The 24,385-nt window shown below is 37.6% G+C and overlaps 1 protein-coding gene across 3 annotated transcripts in view; it reads left to right on the top strand.

Annotated features, from left to right (window-relative positions):
* Nucleotides 1-23,708, top strand: part of TMTC4 (transmembrane O-mannosyltransferase targeting cadherins 4) — a 54,325-nt gene extending 30,617 nt beyond the window's left edge. For 2 of the 3 annotated variants that reach the window (XM_083855114.1, XM_083855115.1), the window contains 10 exons: nucleotides 165-367; nucleotides 3,660-3,831; nucleotides 3,919-4,050; nucleotides 11,444-11,523; nucleotides 11,696-11,803; nucleotides 11,925-12,066; nucleotides 12,756-12,870; nucleotides 13,348-13,460; nucleotides 19,688-19,757; nucleotides 20,276-23,708. In XM_083855114.1, coding sequence (XP_083711240.1) covers nucleotides 165-367; nucleotides 3,660-3,831; nucleotides 3,919-4,050; nucleotides 11,444-11,523; nucleotides 11,696-11,803; nucleotides 11,925-12,066; nucleotides 12,756-12,870; nucleotides 13,348-13,460; nucleotides 19,688-19,757; nucleotides 20,276-20,427 — 1,287 coding nt within the window. In that variant the 3' untranslated portion in view covers nucleotides 20,428-23,708. Of the gene's footprint in view, nucleotides 1-164; nucleotides 368-3,659; nucleotides 3,832-3,918; nucleotides 4,051-4,585; nucleotides 4,658-11,443; nucleotides 11,524-11,695; nucleotides 11,804-11,924; nucleotides 12,067-12,755; nucleotides 12,871-13,347; nucleotides 13,461-19,687; nucleotides 19,758-20,275 lie in introns of all 3 variants that reach the window. The other variant, XM_083855113.1, reaches the window with a different exon arrangement.
* Nucleotides 23,709-24,385: the final 677 nt, after the last annotated feature.

The following is a 24,385-nucleotide window of genomic DNA, read 5'->3' on the forward strand; positions in this document are numbered from 1 at the left end:
ACAGCTGTAATAGTAATGGATATGTAAATAGTTGTAGTCTAACAGTATTCATAGCCTCTTTATTGTGTTAGAAGGGAGATGAGGGAAGAGGGAAGGACTAAAGTTGCCCCCTTCCCCCCCAAGTTTAGTATCAAATAAATGTTTGTTTTCTCTTTGACTGACAGGCTATAAACTATAATTACTACTATTCACTGAATGCATGGTTGCTGTTGTGTCCCTGGTGGCTGTGTTTTGATTGGTCAATGGGCTGCATACCCCTCATTAAATCAGTCAGCGACTGGAGGATAATTGCACTAGCAGCACTTTGGTTCTGCCTAATTGGTCTGATATGCCAAGCTCTGTGCTCAGAAGACAGCCATAAGAGAAGGTAAGAGACAGTGATGAATTTTAAATGCCTGGCCAAGTTGAGTACAGTATTATTTTGTTAAATCCACTACTGATAATTTTAACAATTCAGTGGAACCAGTGTCTAGCAAATGCAGTTCAAATAAATATTTATAGCTGTCATTACGGTTTTATCCCAATTTGGGTCCATCACTGTACACCAACTAGTAGGAAACAGAGTTGGAGGAGGAGGCATGGATGGCTGCATTATTCTTTCTCCTAAAGTGGTATTTTAAGATCCTTAACACTGTAGGTGGTAAAAAGTAATATGTGCTCAAAACGCAGTAGGAAATTATGTTTGTTGTTGCCCTTACTTCTTACACAAGTCATCATTTCCTTTAATTTTCTCCTAATAATGAAAGAGAGGAGATGTACTTTGAAAGCAAGTAGAAATATTGGCCATTGTCATACAGTCAAAAAGTAAAATGCCTGACCTATAGTATGTACTCAGAAAACAACTTGTACTTTACCCAAAGGAACTAAAAAAATTATTGTCAACTGTTCTTTCTCACTATGGGCTTCTGTTTAAGTTTGTGGGTTCTGTTCCCATGGATTTTATGTAGACTTAATTTTTCCGTTCTTTAAACTTTTTCAACTGCTCAGTCATAGAATGGTTTGAGTTGGAAGAGACCTTAAAGGTCAGGTAGTTCCAGTCCCACTGCCACAGGCAGGGGCACCTTTCATGAGATTAGGTTTCTCAAAGCCCCGTTTATCCTGGCCTTGAACACTTCCAGGAATGGGGCACTATTACTATGTGTCCTCTTCAAAAGCCTATCTCCAGCTCTCTTGTTGCCCCCTTTAGGCACTGGAATATTGCTAGAAGGTCTCTCTGGAGCCTTCTCTTCTCCAGGATACACAAATCCAACTCTCTCAGCCTGTCTTCATAGGAGATGTGCTCCAGCCCTCTCCTCATATTTGTGGCTCACCTCTAGACTCACTCCAACAGGTCCATGTCCTCTCTATCTTGGGGGCCCCAGAGCTGGATGCAGCACTCCAGCTAGGATCTCACCAGAGCAGAGTAGAGGGACAGGATCACCTCCCTCTCCCTGCTGGCCATGCAACTTTGAAGCAAGCCAGGAAATGGTGGGCTTTCTGCACTGCAAGTGCACATTGCTGGTTCATGTTCAGCTTCTCATCACTGAACAACCCCAAGTCCTTCTCAGTGCTGCTCTCATGCCATTTTCTGTCTATCCCATCTTTGTTCTTGGGATTGCCCTTACTCAAGTACCAGACCTTGCACTTGGATTTCACAAGATTTGCATCAGCCCACTTATCTATCCTATCCAGGTCCCCCTGGATGGCATCCCTTCCCTCCAGTGTGTTGACCACACTGCACAGCTTGGTGTTGTGGACAAACCTGCTGAGGGTGCACTCAGTCCCACCATCATGTCACCCACAAAGATGTTAAACAGTGCCAGTCCCAATACCAGCCCTTGAGGAACACTGCTTGTCACTGAACTCTGGGCAGTGAGCCATTGACTGCAGCTCTTTGCGTGCAACCATCCAGCCACTTCCTTAGCCACCGAGAGGTCCAGCTGTCAAACCCATGTCTCCAGTTTAGAGACAACATGCTGGACATTGTCAAATGATTTGCACAAATACAGGTACGTGATATCACTTGCTCTTCCTTTATCCAGCAAAGCTGTAACTCCATTGTAAAAGACTATAAAATTTGTCAGGCACATTTTTTTCCTTAGTGAGGCCAGATTGGCTTTCACCAGTCAGCTCCTTATTTTTCAGATATCTTAGCATATTTTTCAGGAGGATCTGCTCTGTCATCTTGCCAGGCACAGAGGTAACCTACTGACCTAGTTTCCTGAGTGTGCCTTTTTCCCCTATTCGAAACATGAGGGTTATGTCTCCCTTTTTCTAGTCAGTGGGAATTTCAGCAGACTGTCATGACTTCTCAAGTATGATGGATAGGACCTCAGCACAATCTTAGCAACTTCATCCATTAGTTCCCTTGGAATCTGCAAGTGCATCTTACCAGTTCCCTTGGAGCTATGCACCATCAGGTTCCTTAGATGTTCTTGAACCTGACCTTTTCCTACAGCAGGCAGTTCTTGTTTTCCCAGTCTCTGCCTTTGCCTTATGTGACTTGAGCAGTGTGGTTGGAGCACTTGCTGGTGAAGTCCGAGACAAAAAAGTTATCAAATACCTCGGCCTTCTCCATGTCATGGGTAGCCAGGCTTCCCATTTGCCACCAGAGAGGGCCCACATTTTCCAGTCTTCCTTTTATCACCAACATAGGTAATTCTATTGTTCAGAGTACAAAATCTTTTCTTATTCTTTTCTTCCTTCTCATCCCTCCAAATGTTTACAGTGCACCTGCCTGCCTTTCTGCTGTTCCCATACTTATTTGCACAGATAAATCATTTTAGAGAGGGGGTGGAACTCTTGTTGCCAGTGATGTCATACTTTCTAGTAAAAATGCACTCACTAAGTCTTTACTGCTAAATAGCTTTTTAGTAAAAAGTGAAGACAAAATATATAATAAAGGCCTAGGACTTGTGGGGAGGAGAAAAGACCAGGAGGATACATCTACCTTACAGTGTAGAGATTCATTTGTAATAAATTAGAATAGAAAATTACTATATCCATTGCCTTTGTAAGAAATATCTGGCATGGACCTGAAGGTCTTATTCCCTTATGTCAGCTCTGTAAAAGTGAGGTATCTAGGCTCTTTTGTCTGAGCTCTGTATAGTCCGTAAAGAGCTGAGTCTATACCTGCTCAGGCTGCTGACATCCTGAGCAGGTATAGACTAAAAAAGGAAGATTGCCCTCAAAATGTAATGTCTCTTCTGTCAGTAGAAAGAGAATAGATTATTAACTTTCAAGTGGTTAACCACAATGGATTCTACTACTGATGTGTTTGTTAGGAGAAAAACCACCCTCTTGTTTGAATGTGCACCTCAGTTTCTTTAACAGTGACTTATGGTTTTGCCCCATTACTGTCTTACAAGGTCCAAACATAGACAGATAGCTTTTACCATTACTTTTCCTGCCTGTGTATTTTAAATAGGAGTTCTGTAATTAATATGAAATAGGGCTATTTTCTGGCCTGGAAGCATGAATATTGCTTTTCTAGGAATTATAGCAATGAATTTTTAAGTGGCTCACTGAAATTTGATCTTGGTGGCTCTCAAAGGCTCTTTTTGAATGCCCTGTTCTATATGCACATCCTTCTACAATGTTTAAATAAAGTTTATATGTTAAGTGGAAAAGGTACTTTTGTTAAGATTTGTAGTTAATCTGAGAATCTTTCTTGTTTGCAGAATCCTTACACTGGGACTTGGATTTCTTATTATCCCTTTTCTTCCTGCAAGTAATCTGTTCTTCCGAGTAGGATTTGTTGTTGCAGAGAGAGTCATCTACCTCCCCAGTATTGGATATTGCATTCTCTTTACATATGGATTTAGTCTCTTGAGTAAGCAAGCCAAGAAAAAGGTACCATCAAAATAATAAGTAAAGTTGTTGATGATGAAGCTGTTCAATTGCATGATTTGTTTCTTAACTTGGTTCTCTTTCCTTAAGAAAATCCTTGCTGTGGCAGTACTTGGAATCTTGTTGATCAATGTTATGCGCTGTGCACTCCGCAGCAGCCAGTGGAGGTCAGAAGAACAGCTTTTTAGGAGTGCATTGTCTGTGTGCCCTCTGAATGCAAAAGTAAGTCACGCATGGACTTCTAAACTTTTTTTCTTTTTTTAAAAATTTGGAGTCAAGGAGGTGTTATGCATAGTTAATATATTGTGCTACAGTGTTATTCACAGTCTTGACTCCGTTCAGGAATGACATTGACAGGTCAGACATCTAAATTACAGTGGTAGCATAGTCAAAATACCAGAAAGTGCAAATTACAATATTGTAATTCAGAATTTGGAGGTGGGAGTGGGGAGGTGAGGGAGAGGGGAGAATGCACTTCAAGAAAGGCATCAAGTCAAATTGGATGTACTGCCAATAAAATCTATTTAGAAGAATTATTTGTATAATTACAAGTTATTGCAACAAAAATATCAAAACAAGGTTAGTACGTTGTAGCAACTAAAGTCAACTGAAAAATGTTTGTGCTGTTTTTAGAATCCTTTCTGTCTAGCTTCCAGTGGTGTATAAAGCCAGCACAGCTGAGGGACAAAGCAGCATATCATCAGTGCAATTGTGGGATGTGGGAGTAAAATCTTGCTCCCACTTCTGCTTTTTACAGGAGCTGAGCAGGCTAGACTCTTCAGACATGGGCACTGAGGCAAACTGCAATTTTCCCTACAGGCTTAGTGAGGTAACAAGGAAGATGGTGGGACTGGATAGGATGTTTCACTGAGCTGAGCAGCAGTGTTCAGCCTCAGAGACTTGACTTCAGCCTCCAACAGAGGTGACCTCCACAGCAGTCCTTTGACACCCAAGAGTGTGATCTGTTGGAGGATACCACTGAGCCCTGATGTTATCTGAATTTTAGTAAAGAGACTCTTTGAAGAGCCTGGGAGTGGGGCTGTGCAGCTTGTCAATAAAAATACACTGATGTTTTAAAAGATTAGATTCCTGTAATCTAGAATGGTATCTAGAAAATACCAATCAAGACACAGGGTTGAAAAAGGAACCTGGGAATGCTCAGCTTCACAAAGAGAATGATAAACTTAGCATTTACTGGAATACAAATATGCAACAGTGAGCTGTAAGAAATATTTATGGCAAATATTTACAACATGGTGGCATCTTTCAGCAGTCTGAGATTTTAATACATAGGAAAGAGCTGTTGTATTTTATTGTGTGGCAGTGGTAGGCAACCATCTTCTTTTTAATGATGACTTCAGTATATCTTGTCTTCTGGATGACAAGCGCATACTATAAATGGAGCAAATGCAATCTGTTTTCTTTGTGTGTAACTCTATCCATCTGCCATGGTAAGAGTGCTTTAGACAGATCCACACTCTTTGCCTGTGCTCCAAGCTCCTTGGACTCCAGCCATGCCTGGCTGGGAAGCTGTGTAGCTATGCTCCCACAGCACTGCGCTTCAGCCGATAAGCTGTGCACAAGCTACTGAACTAATGCAGCTGGTTTAAAGCCAATGAATGTACAGGCAAAATGAGCTTGTGTTTGTCAACACTGGGCACTGTAGACATGCCTGAGCTGTATTTCTGCTGGTGACAGCTTGTGCAAGTGGAAAGCATGGAGATGTGAACAGGGAAGGGATTGTAGGCTCACATTCCAATTTTGCTGAAGGATGTAACTTTGAAATCACAATAGTAGGGGACTTTTCTAAGCAGGAGCATTAGAGAGTCCATGTATGAGAGCCTATCTCTTTTTTTCTTTATGAATTCAGCTATATTTATTAAATTTTGACAAAGGTAAATGTAAAAATTTGAACTGGGTTTTGTTCTGATCTTCAGTTGTCTTGAAATTGCAGGCTTCCTTGAAAAATGACTCCACAGGACTTTCTTTCAGTGACCCATTTATTTCACTGGGAGGCTGGTGCAACCAAAGAATGGAACATAGATAATAGCTTTTTCTTGTTGTTCTTGGAACATATTAAATATGTGTAATGTGGCCGTGCTTTACTGCCATTATGTAGCAGGATCTCAAAATCTCAGATCCTCACTAGCAGAAAAAGCTGTTCGTGTTTTGTTGTACAGCTCTTTTCAATTCCAAATTGTCTGTGTGGGAAGCACAGAGTAAACGTACCCTAATTCTAAATAACAAGTTGTAACAGCACTGCCTTGTCTAATTTCAAGACTCATTTCTTTAAACATATCTTATGATAAAAATGAGGAAACTGCATTAAATGAGATTGTCTGGCACAGTAGTGAATCTGGTGCCTTGAGTGGTGACACATGTGGCTCAAGAGGATGATATTTAAGATCAACCCTAATAAACTATGCCTAGTGACTTTAAAATTTATTGGAAATAATCAGGTACCATAATGAAGCTACAGATATTTTGACCTCTAAAAAAGTTCCCAATACAGATTTTTAAATGTTTTAAATATTTTAAAATTATTTTTAAAATTATTTATTTACAATATTTAAGTATATATGTTATATATAAAAATGTATGATAAATATATATTATAATTTTTTTTTAAATACATATTGGGTGGGTGGGTTTTTTTAAGAAAGAGAAACAAGTATGTTACAGTTGGTTAAATATGTCCAGGAGCACGTCCCACATTTGAACTTGTGTGACCCTGCACTCAGGTTGCTTTCAAAGGTCATTAGACTGAAACAGTACACATTTTTAATACATTTGACAGTATTCTCCTTAGCTGAACAGGAGGTGCCTGCATATTGATTCCATTTTTCCTACCACCTTTCTTCATATTGTGTGGATTGGATTGTTCTCCTAGGGAGAAGAAGCTGCTTCTTTTAGCTTGTGGTTCCTCACCTTGGACTAAATGAAAGACATAAGTCAGAAGGGCTGTATCCTAGATTTCTGTCCTTCTCTCCACTGATGATAAAAGAAGTCCTGACAGCTAGCACCGATGTGGATACATAAGATTATGTGAGATTTTGACCCTCTCCTACTGCTATTTGCTATTTCTAGACATTGCTGGATTGCTCCTCACCTTCTGAAGTCATTACACATTGTTTCTTTTAATTTTAAAGATTATTCCAAAAAATGCTCATCTTACTGCCTTTTTTTTTTCCTGTTGGAAATGTTTGCACTGTTGGAAGAACTGAGTTATTTTTTTCTCAGCTTTTAGAAAAGTCATAGCAGTTAAGAATCCAGAGATGGTCTTTATTCCTGGATGACTTCCTCTCATTGATTGTTTAAATAATAAACAGTTATTGCAGTTACATTGTTACATACATGGGAAATAGCTAGCATTTTTCTTTTCCTAGATTTGAAATAACTGAATTTAAATGATTGTAAATTGCTGCTATTTTGTACTTAATCTCTACGTTTTCCTTGCTATTGGCTTTTCTTTAAAGGATAGAAATTAATGAACATAATTTTTGAAAAGCCATTTCAGTAGCAACTTTTCTGCAATAATAAGCAAGGAAGTTAAAATATTCCCAGCATAGTGTTACTATCTGCTTTGACACATCAGAGTAAGTACCTTTGAAATTTATGCATTATGCAAACTGCAATCATTACAGATACAAGTTTGCCAGAGACGAGCTATGCTAATACTGAAAAGGTACAATAAGTTTGTGAGATTGGTTTCTATACTTTCTTAAAAGGTCCCGTAAAACCTCTATGACAGAACAAGATTTAATGCTGCCTGATCTTTGATCCTTAAGGAAGGGAGGGCATTATCTAGAGGGCATTTCCTTTAGATATTGAGATATTTTCCTTTACGCTATATATTAAAAGGGGACTATCTTCTGAGGAATTTAAGTGCTGTGGGCTGTGTTTATATGGGCTATATAAAAAACTAAGCAGTGTTTTGCTACCATTTTAGATGTCAATGTCTGTGTATACAAGCACAGTCATGCAGAAGAACCTTTAGACAACAACCAATACACAAACAAGATGTGAATATCAAAAAAGCTTTGTTTTATTATTATTTAGAAAACAGAGTTTTAGTAGTAGAAGAAAGAGAAGATTGATGACAAGAGCTGGCATTGAACAGAAGCATCTGCATGTTCCTCAAGAATTTTGACATCTGTGCTTTGCTTTCATCATTTTCAGCAAATGTTCATATTCGCTGAAAAAGATTATAAGCAGCTAGGAAGAGTGAGTAAAATTGGTGATAATAGTAGCACTCCAACTGAGGAGATATACCTCCTAGAAGATATTACATTTAAATTTCTTCCTGTTCTGCTTTGAGGGAAAACAAAAGCAAAAAACCAGTCTGGCAATAATTTCATTTTTGTACAGGAAAATATATTTCTTTTCTCTCCTTGTTTAAATTTAACATTTAAATAAGAGTTCAAGTACTATGTATATCTGGTACAGAATTATATACAGTGTTTTTTCTTTTCTATGCTGGCTTCTTAGGCTGATTGAGGTACTGAACAGACCAATACAAATAGTCTATTCTTTGGCTAGGCCATGGTTATGTTAACTTAAACAATACATGCCTGTTGAGAGAGAGTAGATTCTACCCTGGGATATTTTTACCTGATCTCTTAGATTTTGGAGAATATTATGTTGTTATGCATCCCTGAGAAATGCTCCTTTTAAAGCTATTACTGTAAAGTAATTGCCTGTTTAAGATTGATAAAGGATCATCTGAGTATAGTGTAATATGTCATTTCCAGTTAATATTTAATCATTTAATAACAAAGGGCTCTTAAATGTTTAACCAGGAAAGGAAAATCTCTCCCAGGCTGGCATGCACAGTATCTCTCAAAAACAGAAGAACCACACCTCTAGAGATGAAATGTTAAACTCACTGGCCCCATATTATTAAAGACCAGACTCTTCCCACCCACTGGTACATAGGGAGTGCTTGTGTCCCCGTGTTGTGCAGGAGTCACAGCCTTGTGCTCAGCAGACTGCAGGTGGTTACTGCAGTCCTGCTTTGAGTGAGCCAAAGGCTGACCTTGGCATCTCTCTGCCCTGGCCACTGAAGTGAGAGACACAGCTAGATGGCAGAAGTAACTTGCACCTCTCAGATGACTGTATGTGCCTGGAAACCCTTTGCTGGTTCTGTTCTTAAGAGCAGGACATTACTGCATCTTATAACCCATTGCAGAACTAGCTTTGTCATTGGATATTTATGGGAGGCTGGGCGCTTCTTTTGGTATGTTTGGTTTTGGGATTTTTTCCTCTTCCCTTCTTTGTCACCACCATATTAAGAGGAACTAAAGCTACAATTTCACTTGAAGGGAAATTAGAAAACTTACCTACAGCAAGGAGCCCTTCATTTTTGGGGGTATTGTATAGACACATCATTTCCTTTCACACAGGAGCTATAGCTGAGGACAAAAGAAATACACCATTGAAAATGCTAATAGTTTATTTATATAGTTGTACTATCAGTTTTAATAGACTATAGTACATCTTTTTAGTTCAGTTCACAAAATGTACATGTGCACTTAATATTTCATTTGATGTTTTGACTTGAGAGAATTGATATGTCTCAGTTTTCTTCAAACTGCACAATTTTGTTTACATGTGAAAAATATTCTTGCTGCTGGTACTTTTGCGAAAAAAATGGATGCAAAGATACTACATGTTAAAAAAAAAAAAAAAAAAAACAAAACAACTGTGAAAAATAGAAAGTGAAGTGCTGTTAGTCCTAACACAAGATAGCTGATATGTGAAAGACTGAGTGGTTGATGTACACAAAGATTTTTCTCATCTGCTCTGTCCAGGTTTTTAGTCAAATTTCATTTTGTAAAGCTTCTTCAAGAATGAAATTGAATCAAGTTAAATATGATTTTTGTTTGCTGATACTGAAGTGTAAAGTTGTGTACTTCAAGGGCTAACATCCAGTATTCAGTGAAATCTTTAAGTATTTCTTCTGTGTTGCCACAAGTTATTCTTTATCTGGGTAAAATTTAAATATACAAACTTCAACATATATAATCAAAGCAATCCAATTTGATAAGAATGTTACTGTTCTGAAAAATTTCTGGAAGAAATATATAGAATTCAGTCCTAAGAAACGTCTTTTAAGGTACTTCATTTTACTTTAATGACTCCTGGAAAAAATGCTGCTCTATCTTTTTGTATTTTTTTGTCACTGTTAATGGATCTTCATTTGGTTATTTCTTGATACAAATGTACCATTCTGTTGCTTCTTTGCCATGGGCCTTGTCTTATTTTTATGAATGTACAGTACAATGCCAGGATTCTTTTCTTTGTGGAAGCTCCGCTAGACCTGCTTTTATGGGATGCTGCATTTGTGTGCTATTTTAATATCTTACGGTGTGAGGAACTGCCTCTGTGCATGCTGAGTAAGCTTTATAGTATCTCTGCTCTCCTTAAAACCAGTGAAAATTCTTTTTCTCCCATTTGAGAAAGCATGGAAAATGTCCTTAACTTTATTTGTTGATGGTATGTTACTGCATAGTCACAATCATATAGAGATGAAATTCAACAATTAAACACCATAACAACTAGGCTTCAGCAATTGTGTGTGCTGGATCAATAGGTCCCAGATACTGTGCCAACTGTAATTAGCATTTTTCAGTCAATGGACACATCAGATAAAATCCTTTTTTGAACGAAGAAGGTGAATTAGATTTATCTAAGTGCATTACAAACTTATCTTTTTGGACTTCAATCTGGAGTTATTCCTGTATAGTGTTTTACAATTGGATTTTCAAAGTTTGGGGAAAATTACCATATGTGTTTATTTTAGATGAAGTCTATACAATGTGATTTCAAGTAATAATCCAAATAATGAGTCCTGATCTGGGTACTGAGAAATCTCTTTTCAAGAGTCAGTACTCACGGTACTTTTCAACCAGGTAACATAGTCTCCTGAGGTTTGTCTTAAAGTAGGATTTGAGATGTCTTCCAACTCAGATTTGTCCTGAAATATATTTATTCCTATTTATTCTTGCCATAAATTAGGATGATGCATCTTTTCCCAGTAGCCTGAAAGCTCTAGATCCTTCCTTTGTTCTTCAGTTTTTAAAAGGCAGTCTTCAACATGTTGCTATACATATTATTTAAGAAATGCTCTTTGATACGTTTTTATCCTAAGAGAATAATTGTGCCTGTCTTTTACCTTTTGTTTGGGTTTTTTGTGAATGTTGAATTACTTCTAGTTTATGCTATAATGAAAACAAAGTTTGACACGTTGCTGTAGTGTTCCTTCTGTTATGATAGATTTGATTTGTGTCAAGCTTTCTCATACCTGGTAAATAAATGAAATTAAGAGCAGGAGGTGCCTTGTGAAAGGTGTGGTGGCCTCATTAATTAATATAACTAGGAAGTGAGGAATCTCTGGAATACCTGGAAAATAGGTAAGCTGATCTCTACCTCAGATTTTGTCTTACTGTCTTCATTGTATGAATTATGCAATCTTAAGTACCAACCTACACCGAAAGCCAGCAGTGAATGACACAAGTGCTGACTGTTTCTTTTTGGAGAAATAATTTTTAGCTTCTTGGTTTCACAAAATTTCTGACTGTGTGGCATCTGGTGGAATATCCATCTGTGTTTTCAGGTGCACTACAATGTTGGCAAAAACCTCGCTGACAAAGGAAATCAAAGTGCTGCAATCAAATACTACAGAGAAGCTGTAAGGTATTAGAAATTTCACTGCTTTAATGATCTGTCCTAAAATCGCTTTCATGTTTAATATGAAGAAAATGCTTAGGTAGTCATTTTCATGTTCTGCAGCATTGCAGAGCTAGCAATTTACATATATTAATACATGTCCATACATAATATTAATCTCTTAAATTTTAAATTTTAGGTTGAATCCAAAATATGTGCATGCCATGAACAACCTTGGAAATATTCTGAAAGAAAGAAATGAGCTCCATGAAGCAGAGGAGTTGCTGTCCTTAGCTGTACAAATACAGTATGTTTAGACCAATGCTAAAGCTGTGTTTTGCACCAGCTGAGCAAAATGAAACAATAGGATGTTGTGTTTCAAATGCTTAATTGTTCTCTCTGTTGGTGTTTTTTCCCAATTTGCACAGACCTGATTTTGCTGCTGCATGGATGAATCTAGGAATAGTGCAGAACAGTTTAAGAAGGTTTGAAGAGGCAGAGCAAAGCTACTGGACAGCAATTAAACACAGAAAAAAATACCCAGATTGTTACTACAATTTAGGGCGGTTGGTAAGTGCTTTTGAATAAATGATAGCTATGACTGGAAGCTGTGTATCTTTCTCTGTGTGTGTATATATATATATATATATATTTTTTAATATATATATATAATTCTGCTGTAGTGTTAAAAGCTGATAGTTATCCCAGTTTGCTTATATTGTATTTTAGGGTGATTTCATACTTTTGGTAGCTTTTCCTATTGCTTTCCCAGTATACTTCCTTCCATACAACCTTTGCTAATCCTACTTTATCATATACAAAGTATAAACAAAAATACAGATTTTTAATTTTTTTTTTTCTGAAAGGCATTATTAATCATTTCCCAATATTACACTGTTTTACATTCATTATTGTTAGCTGGTAGAACTACGCCGAAAATTTCAAATTAGATTTTTGGAAATATGTACATTAAATATTTACTAATTCTCTTGTGTAGATTTCTAAATTGTATGCTGTTTCTTCTCCTTATTGGTATATGCATATTTGAAGACAAGCCTCACTTCTAGAGAAAAGGAAAATTTGTATATAGCATTCTTATCTTCCATACTACAAGAGTATTCCTTTTACATTTATTTTTTCTGTGAAAAGAAATCCTACGAGAAATGAGCGAGACATTAGCAACTCTTTAGTGTCTTTAGTGAATGGTAGGAAAGTAAAGCAAGTACTAGCAAAATCACTGGATTTTCCTTTTGGTTTAGTACGCAGATTTGAATCGCCACATAGATGCATTGAATGCATGGAGGAATGCTACAGTCCTGAAACCAGAGCACAGTTTGGCTTGGAACAATATGATAATATTGCTTGATAACACAGGTAAAGGTCTATTTGAATGTTTTCGTGAATAAGTGTCTAGAAAAACTTAAACCTTTATCTGTTTTTATCTAAAAGGATCTCTACCTCTTCTTTGGCTACCCAGACACTCTAATAATATAAGAATGCCCTCTGACTCAGTGATTTTAAAGCATAACTTGAAATCCAGCCCATAAATTAAATTTCTGATACTTACTTGAAATGCCATCATTGTGCAAGCATGTTTATATTATAGATTAAGTTCCAGAACTTTTTAATCTCTGCTTTGTTATTCTTCTGAAGGTGTTATTTGTTGAAAACAAAATGAAGATATTCTGTTGCCTGCAGGATTTTACATTTCTGTGTATGTGTGATACCTGGTTTTCTCTAAAAAATTATGCAGTCAGCTATTTATAAAATATGTGTGCTTGCAGCATGAAGAGCAACTAATCAGGCTATGTTAAAACATGCTTTCTCTTTTTCTGCTACCTGGGCTCCCAGGCAATCTAGCTCAAGCAGAAGCAGTTGGAAGAGAAGCCCTGGAATTAATACCAAATGATCATTCCCTTATGTTTTCCTTGGCTAATGTACTGGGGAAATCACAAAAATATAAGGTAGGTAACTAAAGTAGGTAACTTTCTGACTCTAGGGCTGTGGGCTGGTTTAGGTGGGGTTTTTTCCCTTAGTTAAACTCCACCTATGTTTTTTGTAGAAACCATTTGAGGAGATCATTGTGGACTATGACTTAGATAATCTGTTTAAAACGTTTCAGTGCCCTTTTCTGTCACAGTATTGGTGTGTGATTCTGTCTTGAGCTTATCCCTCCTTATTTTAGATGCTTGGGTGACAAATGTTGCTGACCTACACCAACTATGTCAATGGTCAGTGGAGAGAAATAGGCTCTTAAGCACACTAGAGGGCAGTTAGGATCTTGTGTTGCTTCACTGCCGAGGGAAAGAGCCTGCATTGAATTAGAGACTTTGTTTCAGGAGCTCAAATTAGACAGGACAGGCTAGTCTTTGTGCTTTTGCTATGTATTCTGTGAATATATACATATACAGATAAGAATTCTAGCCTATTTGCCTCAGACACAATCTAAAGTATAGTAATACGACTTCATTAATCCTAGATTGAGGATGGGATACCTGGGTGATCTCAAAATACTATGAGAGAAAGTACATACATTGCTCAGTGTATTGAACTTTCTCTTGGATGCAGTGGACCAACCTGTGAGTAGTACCTCAGCATTAGCTACCTTTATTTGCAAGTAATAAATGTAATGAAACCAATAAGAATGACTTGTTTTCCAAAGGGAATTGTATAAGATGACAGACTAAATCATTTAATATAGTTGTTTAAACTGACTCTATAATCAGTGATTTATGTATGTGATAGGGACACATTAATAATCAAGTTCTTGTCGTCCCTTAGAAAAGCATCATTTACTGGACCTTTTTTAGGGTTTTTTTTAGGTTTTTAAGAGGTTTGATGTCGTTTTGATAGTGATAATGTTAACAGCAATGCAGGAACATCCTCATTTATATACAAAGTAAGAAGATTCTATGATATGAAACTTGACAAGAGGAAATGGCCTAAATTGCACCGGAAAAGGTTTAGATTAGATATTAGGAACTTTTTTTTTTTCTCTCACAAAAGGAGGTGTAAAACATTGCACCAGATTGCCCAGGGAAGTGGTGAAGTCACCATCTCTGGAAGTGTTCAAAAAATGTATGGATATGGCATTTGAGGACATGATTTAATGATGAACATGCTGGTGGTGCAGCGCTTACAGGTGGACCTCAGGATCTTAAGGTTTTTTCCAACTTTAATAAGTTCATGATTCTCAAAATAGATATATTTGTGCAATAGTTACTCTGACTACTTACATTTCTACAGTGTTGTTCATTTGTGGAGTCTTGACCTGTCCACGTGTGAGGCCAGGGCCTGTGACAACCCAGAACTGGCTTTTGTTTTCATTAGTGAAGCTGTTAAACACTCTGTTACTGTTTTTGTAGACTATCTGGGATTTTTTTCCTGGACATTCTTTTCTCTCTCCACCTGAGACTGTTATAAAATATATTTTTTAGGTTAGCTTAACAAAATTCTAGAAGGATACAAATTAACATCCAGAACACATAAGGTATGAGATTATGGAGGAGGTAATTGCTAGAATTATTTTGGTGAGTCAGGCCTGTGGAAGAATAGAGGATTTTATAGTAATTCATCAGGAAGAATATGTAGCATGACAGAATAAAGAGCATTTATAATGAAATAAAGTCGAAAAAGTAAGTTGAAAACAAGCTAGAAAACTTTCCCAGGTGTAGGAGAGACAAGTCTGTCTTGGTAGATTTAAGAAATAAAAAAGAAGATAATGGTTTTGATTGCCAGCCCTGGAAGGTTGTTATGCTGCAGGAGAATGTGTAGGAGACAAAGTAGAAGTAAGAGAAGAGGAAAGTGCACCTTTAAAGTCCACATTCTGAAAAAAAGAGAAGGAATTGTGGAGCCCAGGAAAAAAAGCAGAGTGTCAGTGAGTGTTTTAATAGTTCAATATGGAGTAGTAGCTTTGTGCAGAGTTTACCTAGTCACTTAAAACTTACGGGTTATAACAGGGAGAGCAAATTAACGCAATTGGAAAGTGGGCTCACTTTAAAAGGTTATGATCTCAGCCGCTGTATTTGGCATTGCCTGGAAAGAGATACAGATTTGTTTGTAATGGGAGAATGCTTACTGACAAAAAAAAAAAAAAAAAGGCATGAAAAATTCAGATTTCTTGTCCACCCCCTCACCATGTAAAAACAGAGAAGGTGATGGCTCTTCAAGAATTTTTATTGAATGGAATTGGAGGGGAGGAATGGGGGATGGAGACTGTCAAGGTGATGGAGGTAATTTTCACAGTGCTGCCTGGCTGTGTCTGATGTGTTGTATAACCTCAGGCATTTAATTTATTAGGTTACTCGTTATGTGTCTGTATAAAAGTTGCTACTATGTTGGCTCTGTTGCCAAAAATGAAGATTTCTTCTGGAATATTTTGTTATCTCTTATTTTAAAAGACATTGAGTCAAAAAGGTTTTGTTATGTTGTGAAGAGATGTCTTTCCAATAAGCACACAACATTTTCCTTCAGTTTCAAGTGCACTTTGATTTTCAGCAGAAGATACGTTTCCTACGTCACAAAAAATAAAAAAACCCAGCCCTTCATGTTTTGTTTGTATCTAGTGATGAATGATTTATTGTTCCAGAGAGAAAAGCACATAAAGGATGAGCTGTTTCTGTGGTTTTGTTTGGGTTTTTAAATTAACATCTGTTATACCAAGTTAGATTCTCCTTTAAATGCTTGTTTTATCTCAATTGATGAAGAAGCAAGCTATCTATAGTTCTTTGAAAAAGATGTGTGCTATATTTTTGTTACATATAAATCTATGCTTTTTCTGTAAAAAGTGCAATAAATTGAAACCATTCAGCATTTTTTTGTATTTGAAATAAAGCCAGACTACAATTTTGTGGCCTTGGCAGCAGATGGAATGCAGTCTGCTTACCCCAAGCCTTTGCTATATGCAAGCTGCAAATTTCTTGGCAACACTTAAAGATTTGGCAAGATGCAGCAATTTGAAATATCACTGATGTACTGGAATGTATATTTACTCTATATATCCACAGTAATATGAATATGATGCACCTTAAATAGCCTTTAATCAACCACTATGCTTCTACTAGCTGCTGAGCAAAGTAGTGGTGATAAAAATATCCTCAGCATGAAGTTGAAGATTTATGGTAATGGCAGCCAGCTCTCGAATATCTGTTTCATTAAATTATCTGGAAGCACCTTGCACGTGTTGTCCCATTGTGCTTCAGCAGTGAAAAGATAAAAGGTGCATTAGGTGCTTCTCCTCTGTGTAGGTGGTAACTTTCAGGCATAAGGCTGAATTAAATGGTTAACATGTCTTTCATTCTGATTGCTGTTAACCTTCCCAGCGAGGAAAAAAGAGATTTACTAGATCAAAATACTAAAATTTGGAGTGGGAAAAAACCACAACTTTGTGAGACTTAAAATTACTACATACTTTCAAGTGCCAATCCACTGTTGATTTTTAGGATTGGAGAGTTGTATGAAAAGAGGAATTATCTCGCACCACTTGCCAAATTTTTGAGTCTCAGTATGTTTCTCAGGTGACTGAGAAACATGGGACAATTTTGCCTGGAAATGACATCTAGAGGTCATCTAATCCAACCCCTAACCCAAACCAGGGCCAGTTCCAGGTGAATCCTGAATATCTCTGTGGATAGAGATTCTGTAACCTTTTGAGACAGCATCTCTCAATGCTTGACCAACTTTATGATGAAAAAAATTGATGTTTCCTTTAATTGGAATTTCTTGTATGCCAGCTTATATCCATTATGTCTCATCACATCTCACAGATATGTGAGAAGAGTCTATTTCTATCTTCTCTGTATTACCTCAGGTAATTGTAGGCAGCACCTTCATCTTCTCTCCTGAAGGCTGAAAAGATCTAGTTTTCTCAGCTGTTTCTTGTGCTCTAGCCCTGTACCATCTTGGTGGCTTTCTGTAAGACTCACTGGAGTGTGTCTGTGTCTTTCTTGTAATGGAGACTCCCAGCCTGGACACATACTCCAGATATGGTCTTAGAACTGCTTATCAAAATCACATGGCCACCAGAGGTCCATTCCAGCCTCAACCATTCCGTGATTCCTGCTAGTCTCTTTCTCTGCCCAGGTCCCTCAAAATAGTTGTTCACCCTTCCAGTGTATTTCTCACTCCCTCCTCTTAGATGTTATCTGCAAAGTCTTGAAATTGCATTCAGTCCCATCATCCAAAACATGAATGAAGTGACTAAATAGTATGGGTTTCAAAGAGACCAGTGCATCCAGGAACAGGGTGGTTTAACAGTCTGGGTACAAGAATGCTGAAGCAACTGCTTGTGTCATAGGAAAGCGATGCTAAAACTTGTATTATGGAGCCATATACTGTAAATTTGCAGACATCTGATTCCCTTGTTAACTCTATCAGGAGAAGTATTCCTTCTCCTGAAACAAAATCAGAATCACAGAATGGTTGGAGTTGGAAGGGACCTCTGGAGATTGTCTCATCCAGTTTCCTGCTAGAGCAAGTTCACCTAAAGCAGGTTGCACAGAATCTTGTCTAAACAGGTTTTGAATATCTCTGGGGAAGGACCCTCTACAACCTCTCTGGTCAGTCTGTTCCAGTGGTCTGTCACCTGCACAGTAAAGTAGTTCTTCTTCATGTTCAGATGGAACTTCCTGTGCATCAGTTTCTGCTTGTTTCTGCTTTCTTCTTCTTGTGCTGTTGCATGGCATCAATGAGAAGGGCCTGGATCCATCCTTTTGACACCCTCCCTTCAGATACTTAGACATCGATGAGGTCCCCTCTCAGTCATCTCTTTTTGAGGCTGAGCAGGCCCAGCTCCTCCTGCCTTTCCTCATAAAAAAAGCTCCAGTCCCCACATCATCTTCACAGCCCTTTGCTGGACTAGCTCTGAGAGTCCTGGGGTTTGTAATTTCCTTGATGGGTGGAGATGAAGGCACTTTCCGCATGAATTTCTCCTGGCTTGAGAATGGCAGCCTCAGCTGTGCTCAGCAATGCTTTTAGTTTGGGTTCAAATTTGGACATATGGGGAGGCTCTTAAGTCACTCAGAGCTGAGTGACTCAATCTTGACATCAGAAATTTCTTTTCCCCTGGTGGTACCCTTACAGAGAGTTATTTCATGCTTGACTTGAGAAGATGGTGGAACCAAAACTCTGGCTGACAGGTTTTCTTTTTCAGTAGAGCCTGTGTTATATTTTAAGCAGTGAAAGCTTAGCACAAAGGAAAGGACTTTTCTCCTTGTAACTGTTCTCACATACCTCAGACAGCAAGTATGTGCATTCAGATGGAAGCCTACCACATTGAGGTAATTTTATCTTCAAGTCATTTGCATTGAAACTGAATGAACAACGTTCCCTAAAGCACAGCATAGCATAGAAATCTATGTAAAATTTGCTCTCAAATATCTAAACTTGCATGTCAGCAAGTAAATATGCTCCATTTGGACTGGGGACTTTTTAAACTTCCACAGGAAATATGCTCTGGAGAAAAAAGGATCAATATTAGCAGCTAATTTGAAAAAATAGAATTGTTTTAATTAGAGAATAAATTCAGTGCTAAATTATTCTCTGAATATTAGGTGAGGGAGTTGAGTAGTATTCAGATATCAAGAGTCTAAAGAGCACACATTACAAGCAGTAATACAGAGAAGGTAACTGGTGAAGAAGATGTGAAGGATGTTGCGTGGCATGAAATGATTTCGCATGAATTTTTAGGTAAAAAGTGCTCAGCTGCTCTTCATGGGGAATCACACTGAAACATCTGTTTGAAAGGGATTTACTGGAATACCCTTATTTTTAAAGCTACTGTGAAAGGAAAAGTGTCTATAAGCAGTTTGCTTACATATCAAATTACATTTCCTTAATTTGATTGCATAAGCAGGGAAAACTCCAGCAGGTAATGTTTGAAAATACTATAACTATATTTAAAAAAAAGGTACTTTAGGTAAAGAGCAAACTTCACTAGTGCTTAGTAAATTTCTGCTAAAATAACAGCAGCCTGTGAAAACATGACATTTATTTGTTGCATTATTACTGTTTTCAGGGGACTGTAGCTACCTGAGCTACAGGATCAGGCAGGCTCAGGATATTTATATGGTGGTATCATATAGATATAGCATAGTTTTGGAGGGTTTGTAATTACAGTGGTGGGTAAATTTGGCATAGTTTTATATATACGAGAATGGACTTTCCTGATGACTTGTTATTTTAAATTATTCAGGAATCTGAAGCTTTGTTCCTCAAGGCAATTAAAGCAAATCCAAATGCTGCCAGTTATCACGGTAATTTGGGTAAGAACCTTTCTAACTCTTATCAGCTATATTGTTTATTTGCTTCATATTCATTGTGTTTAAAAAGAAAAAGCAATCTTTTGAGCCTTCTTCCTGCTGGGCAGATTTCTATTTTACTTCCTAGAAGAACTGCCAGCCAGAAGAACAGGGCACTAAAGCCAGAAAAGCTGTCACACAATATGACAGATCAAGAGGGCTGCACAATCCAGCCCAGAGGTAGCTGCACTTTAGTGTCCGCAAATTGGTTCATTTATGCTATGCTTGTAACCCGCAATGAGCTCACTAGATAAGAGGTGCCATTTATGGCTCCATTGTAATTCATTCCTTCATCATTCCCATGCCAGTTCTGCTCCCAGGCTTTGCTCCTGCATTTGGCAACAGAACAAGCAGCTACTGTGCCACCAGCCAGTGACAGACCCTCGCTGGAAACAAATACTTCAATGTTGTTCTCCAAGTGATTGGCAAGATTGTACATTATTCAACAATATTGTTAATGAAATTCCCCATTGATGTTCCAGCTGTGCTTTATCATCGCTGGGGAAACCTGGACTTAGCGAAGAAGCACTATGAAGTCTCTCTGAAGCTTGATCCCATGGCACCAGGAACCAAGGAAAACTACAACCTACTAAGAAGAAAACTGGAGCAGTTGCAAAAGAAAGGCAGTGCCTGATGTTCCTTTTCAGGTTGCCTGTGCATGCTGTTTACGACAACTGTTACATGGGTACTTCTGACCATGTACAGGATTCAGTCATCATTTCTCAAAAACAACACCACCAGCACCGCACACTTGAATGTCCAGTTTTGCCCTCCTACAGATCCTAACATTTCAGCTTGAGGGATCATTTTATTTTTACTTGAACTGCTTTTAAAGTCCATTAGAACATTTTTATAGGTATATGAAAGCAATGCAGATGGAATTTCACAGCATACACTTGCAATTTGATATCTTCATTTGACTTTTTAATAGCGGGATGAATAGCAGGAGGCAGTTTTATTTCTGAAAGTGATACTTAAAAGTGCAATTTCCTGTTTAAATCCTGATCTTTTCAAGTATGAAAAATGTCTGTCCACTTCAGTTTTATTACTGCCTTCCAGTGCCAGTCCTGCAGAGCCAGTGTAAGAATGAATTCTCTCCAGCACATCAGTCTACTCATACAATTTGAGTTAAGCTCTTATGCTCGTTTCTGTCTCCAGCCTGTGAAGTGTCAGAGTTGTACAGGAGTAAATAAGGGCAAGGATTTGACCTTAAATGTCTGTCAGCCACTGTACTGCTCAGGTATGCTTGAGTGTAGAAAATACTGTTAGATGAAGATGCAGATATTAGCAAGCAGCTAATGAAAAGAAGATGAGGCAACAGAAGAGTCAGGTAGAGTTTCTGTTCTTGCAGGCAGCCTCATCTACCACGGACAACATGGACAAGTCAGAATTGCTTTAGCTCCTGTGGCAGGTCAGTAGTTTAAATACAGTACAGTGTCTCTAGGAGCTAATTGTTGTGTTCTCAGGCAATTCAGTGCTTTCTGGTTAAGGACATTAAACCTTTCAGTTCCTATATTGCTGGGGAATAAAGAGGGTAGTTCTGTGGAAAACTAACTGTGCAGAAGACCTGACCTTGGCTGTTGATCTGTTGTTACCTGAAAGAACTTGGCTTCACCTTTGTCTCCCACGGCTCATGTTTGCTGAAAGGGCAGATAAATAAGCGTAGCTGTTAATGCATAAACTGAGCACATCGATGTGCAGTGATTCCGAGGTGGTTTATGTTGATACCATGTTACCTCTCAGAAGGGGCTACGCTTTAACACACATTTGAACTCTGGCTCTCCAGAGTTGTTTATCGAATACTGGTATTTACATTCCTGCTTCAGGAAGCAGTCACATGTCTGTTTATTTGCTGGTGGTTTGTTTTTCCAGTTTTTTGGGGGTTTTTTTAAATGTTTGTTTCGTTTGTTTGTTTAAGATTGGAAGTTCGCTATTGGATATGAAAGTTGGGGAACTTTACCTGTCTTTTCATATTCCTTTATTATTGCCATCCATGTCCCCTGGGAGAAATTGATCAACGCAGTATTTTCCGCTTTCCTAATTTGTCCATCGATTGTCTTGAGACTGTTTAACATTTTCTACACACAACTCATCTATGTGTGGAACCACTTAAAATGTCAGGGAAATTCCTGCCACAGGACGGGATGCCGTGTGACCATCTCATCTGACCACCACAGAACCATTTTACATCTATACCATGTTTTGAACCTCCCAGAGGCTACTTTTGCATTATGAATTTGCTTGGAAATGGCAGTTGTTTCAAGAACTAGGTGTGTCTACAGAGCACACTGCAATACTGCAGAACTACCAAAGCATCCTCTGATAAAGCTAGCTTGGGTACTACAAGTCATGCAGGTACTTTAGTGTACTGTATTTGCCACGCTAACTGTAGATCTAGCCAGCAAGGCTGTGGCAGTGTGGTGCTGTCCACAAATTTGGCTTTGAATAAACATGGCTACATACTGGTTTTAGTCAAGGTGCCAGAGGCATGTATGTGTGCTCCTCTCCTGCAAATATAGCCTGTTTCTCAGCGGGACTAATTAGTTAATATAGGGTACAAAGCTGTGGCAATTGTTTCCATTTTCTTCTGGTTTCTGGACAGAATTTTCAGAAATTTGTTTCTGAATATGATCCAAGCATTCTCTACGTAGCCTCTTCAGTCATGAGGAATTAAAGAGTTGGGATCTGGCTGGATGAGCTAATTTATAGCAAAAGATAAATATGTTTACTATAATCAGGTCTTTTCTGTATATTTGGAATATGACATCCTGAGTTTAAATTATTATTCTCATCATAAAGTCCACAGGTGTAGTTTTCCCTGTTGCTTTCCATGTCAGCTTTAAAGACACTCACTAGATCAATATTATGTATGAGGGATTAATTCTTTCTAGGTCATTATAAACCAAAGTTGTAGAAATTCCTCTGTGGAAGTCCTTGTATTCAAGAGTCTTAAGACAGAAGAAACAAACAAGCAAATTGGATGTTTTGTTAGTATTTGAAAATGGTGTTTACTTTTCAATACAGACAACATAATTTCTTCTTGATTAGCTTTTTGGCTACCTGTATATATTTTTGTGAGGGTTTGTTTATTTTATATAATATTTACTGCTATAGAAACTCAATGTAATTACTTGTATGATGGTAATATGAAGCATACCCATATGTCTGAGTTTAATTTTGAGGCAGAATTGTGTTCAAAAGAAGCCACAAAGATGACTGCTTTTGTAATAAAAACTTCCCTAAGACTTTTAAGAATACTAAGTATTTTTTTACTTTATTTTCAGGAATATTTTGAAAGTACAAACAGTGCAGTAGCTTTTATTAAAATGGTTATAATGTTAACCTTTTTATTGGTTTTTCATACCTCATAACTGACTTCTGGAACAGTGCAGAACTCAACTTCAAAGAGAAAAGGGTGAAGAAAAAGTGGGCTTGTACATAACTGTAGTTACAAATATTGTCCATCTTTCCAGCATGCTGGATTTTTTTCCCATTGCTAATTCCAGAAGATTAAAGTTTCCTTATCAGTTGGCCTGTTTGATTCTCTAGGGAAATTAAGAAGCTTTTCATCTTGTTTTGGGGGTTTTTGTTTTGTTTTGTTTTTTCTTCTTTTATTTCTTTTCTTTTTGAGAAAGATTACTTTGTTCAAATACAGTTCTGAGAAGATAAATACAGAATGATTTAATGCACAGAATGGAGTCAGAAAGGTAGTCACAATGATTACTATGGATGTCAGTCTCTTTTCACCAAAAACTTCCAGTGAAGTTCCCTAATTGTATGTCTCTGTTTTGTCTAGATCAATGCCATATACATGAAGTTTCCTGTTATTTAATTTCATAGTATTTAAACTTAAGAGATGTGGGTTGTGTGTGTGTTTATGGGCACTAAGAAATAAAAATCTATAATACTTTTGAATGGTTTGTTAAAAATATTGAGCCTATTCACTGGGAACCTTTTCCTTCATATTTCTGATACCTGTATTTGAGCTATTCATCCTAGTTTCTCTGTATAGTCACTGAGGGGGAAAAAAAACATCTTCAGGATGTGAGAAGTCGTGTTTGAAGGAGATACTGGTCTTCACTAACCTCAAAGGGTAATTAAAGTGATCAGCTCCTATACATGAAGAAAAATCTCACTGCTCCTTTGAGCTGAAGTAATCTGATCCCATACATGCAATAATCTGATTTCCTCTAGAATTCTCATATATTATTAGCACCAAGAATGTTAAAAGACTGGCACTGAAGCAAACCACCAGGTACTTGCCTTGAGAGTAGCTGGATGAGGGAATAGGGGAAAACAAATTAACTTTGATAAATTTACATGACTGATAGAGCATTGAACATCAGATCCCTGTGTATGAAAACAACATTCACATCTAGTTCAATTAATTGCTAGTTTGTTTATGTTTCTGTAATGAACAGTAATGACTTCTTATTGAATTTTGGTGTCCTTCACTCCTATTTTAAAAATCAATTCTAAAGCAACTGTAAATTTGCAACACTGAGATTTATATTTTTTCCCTTAAGTTCCAGGTGCTATTTCAAGCTGTAGCTGTTAGAATGTTAAATGTGATAGCACTGTGTGTTTCAGTA

Source organism: Zosterops lateralis, assembly GCF_965231275.1.
Source record: "Zosterops lateralis genome assembly, chromosome: 2".
Taxonomy (NCBI): Eukaryota; Metazoa; Chordata; class Aves; order Passeriformes; family Zosteropidae; genus Zosterops; species Zosterops lateralis.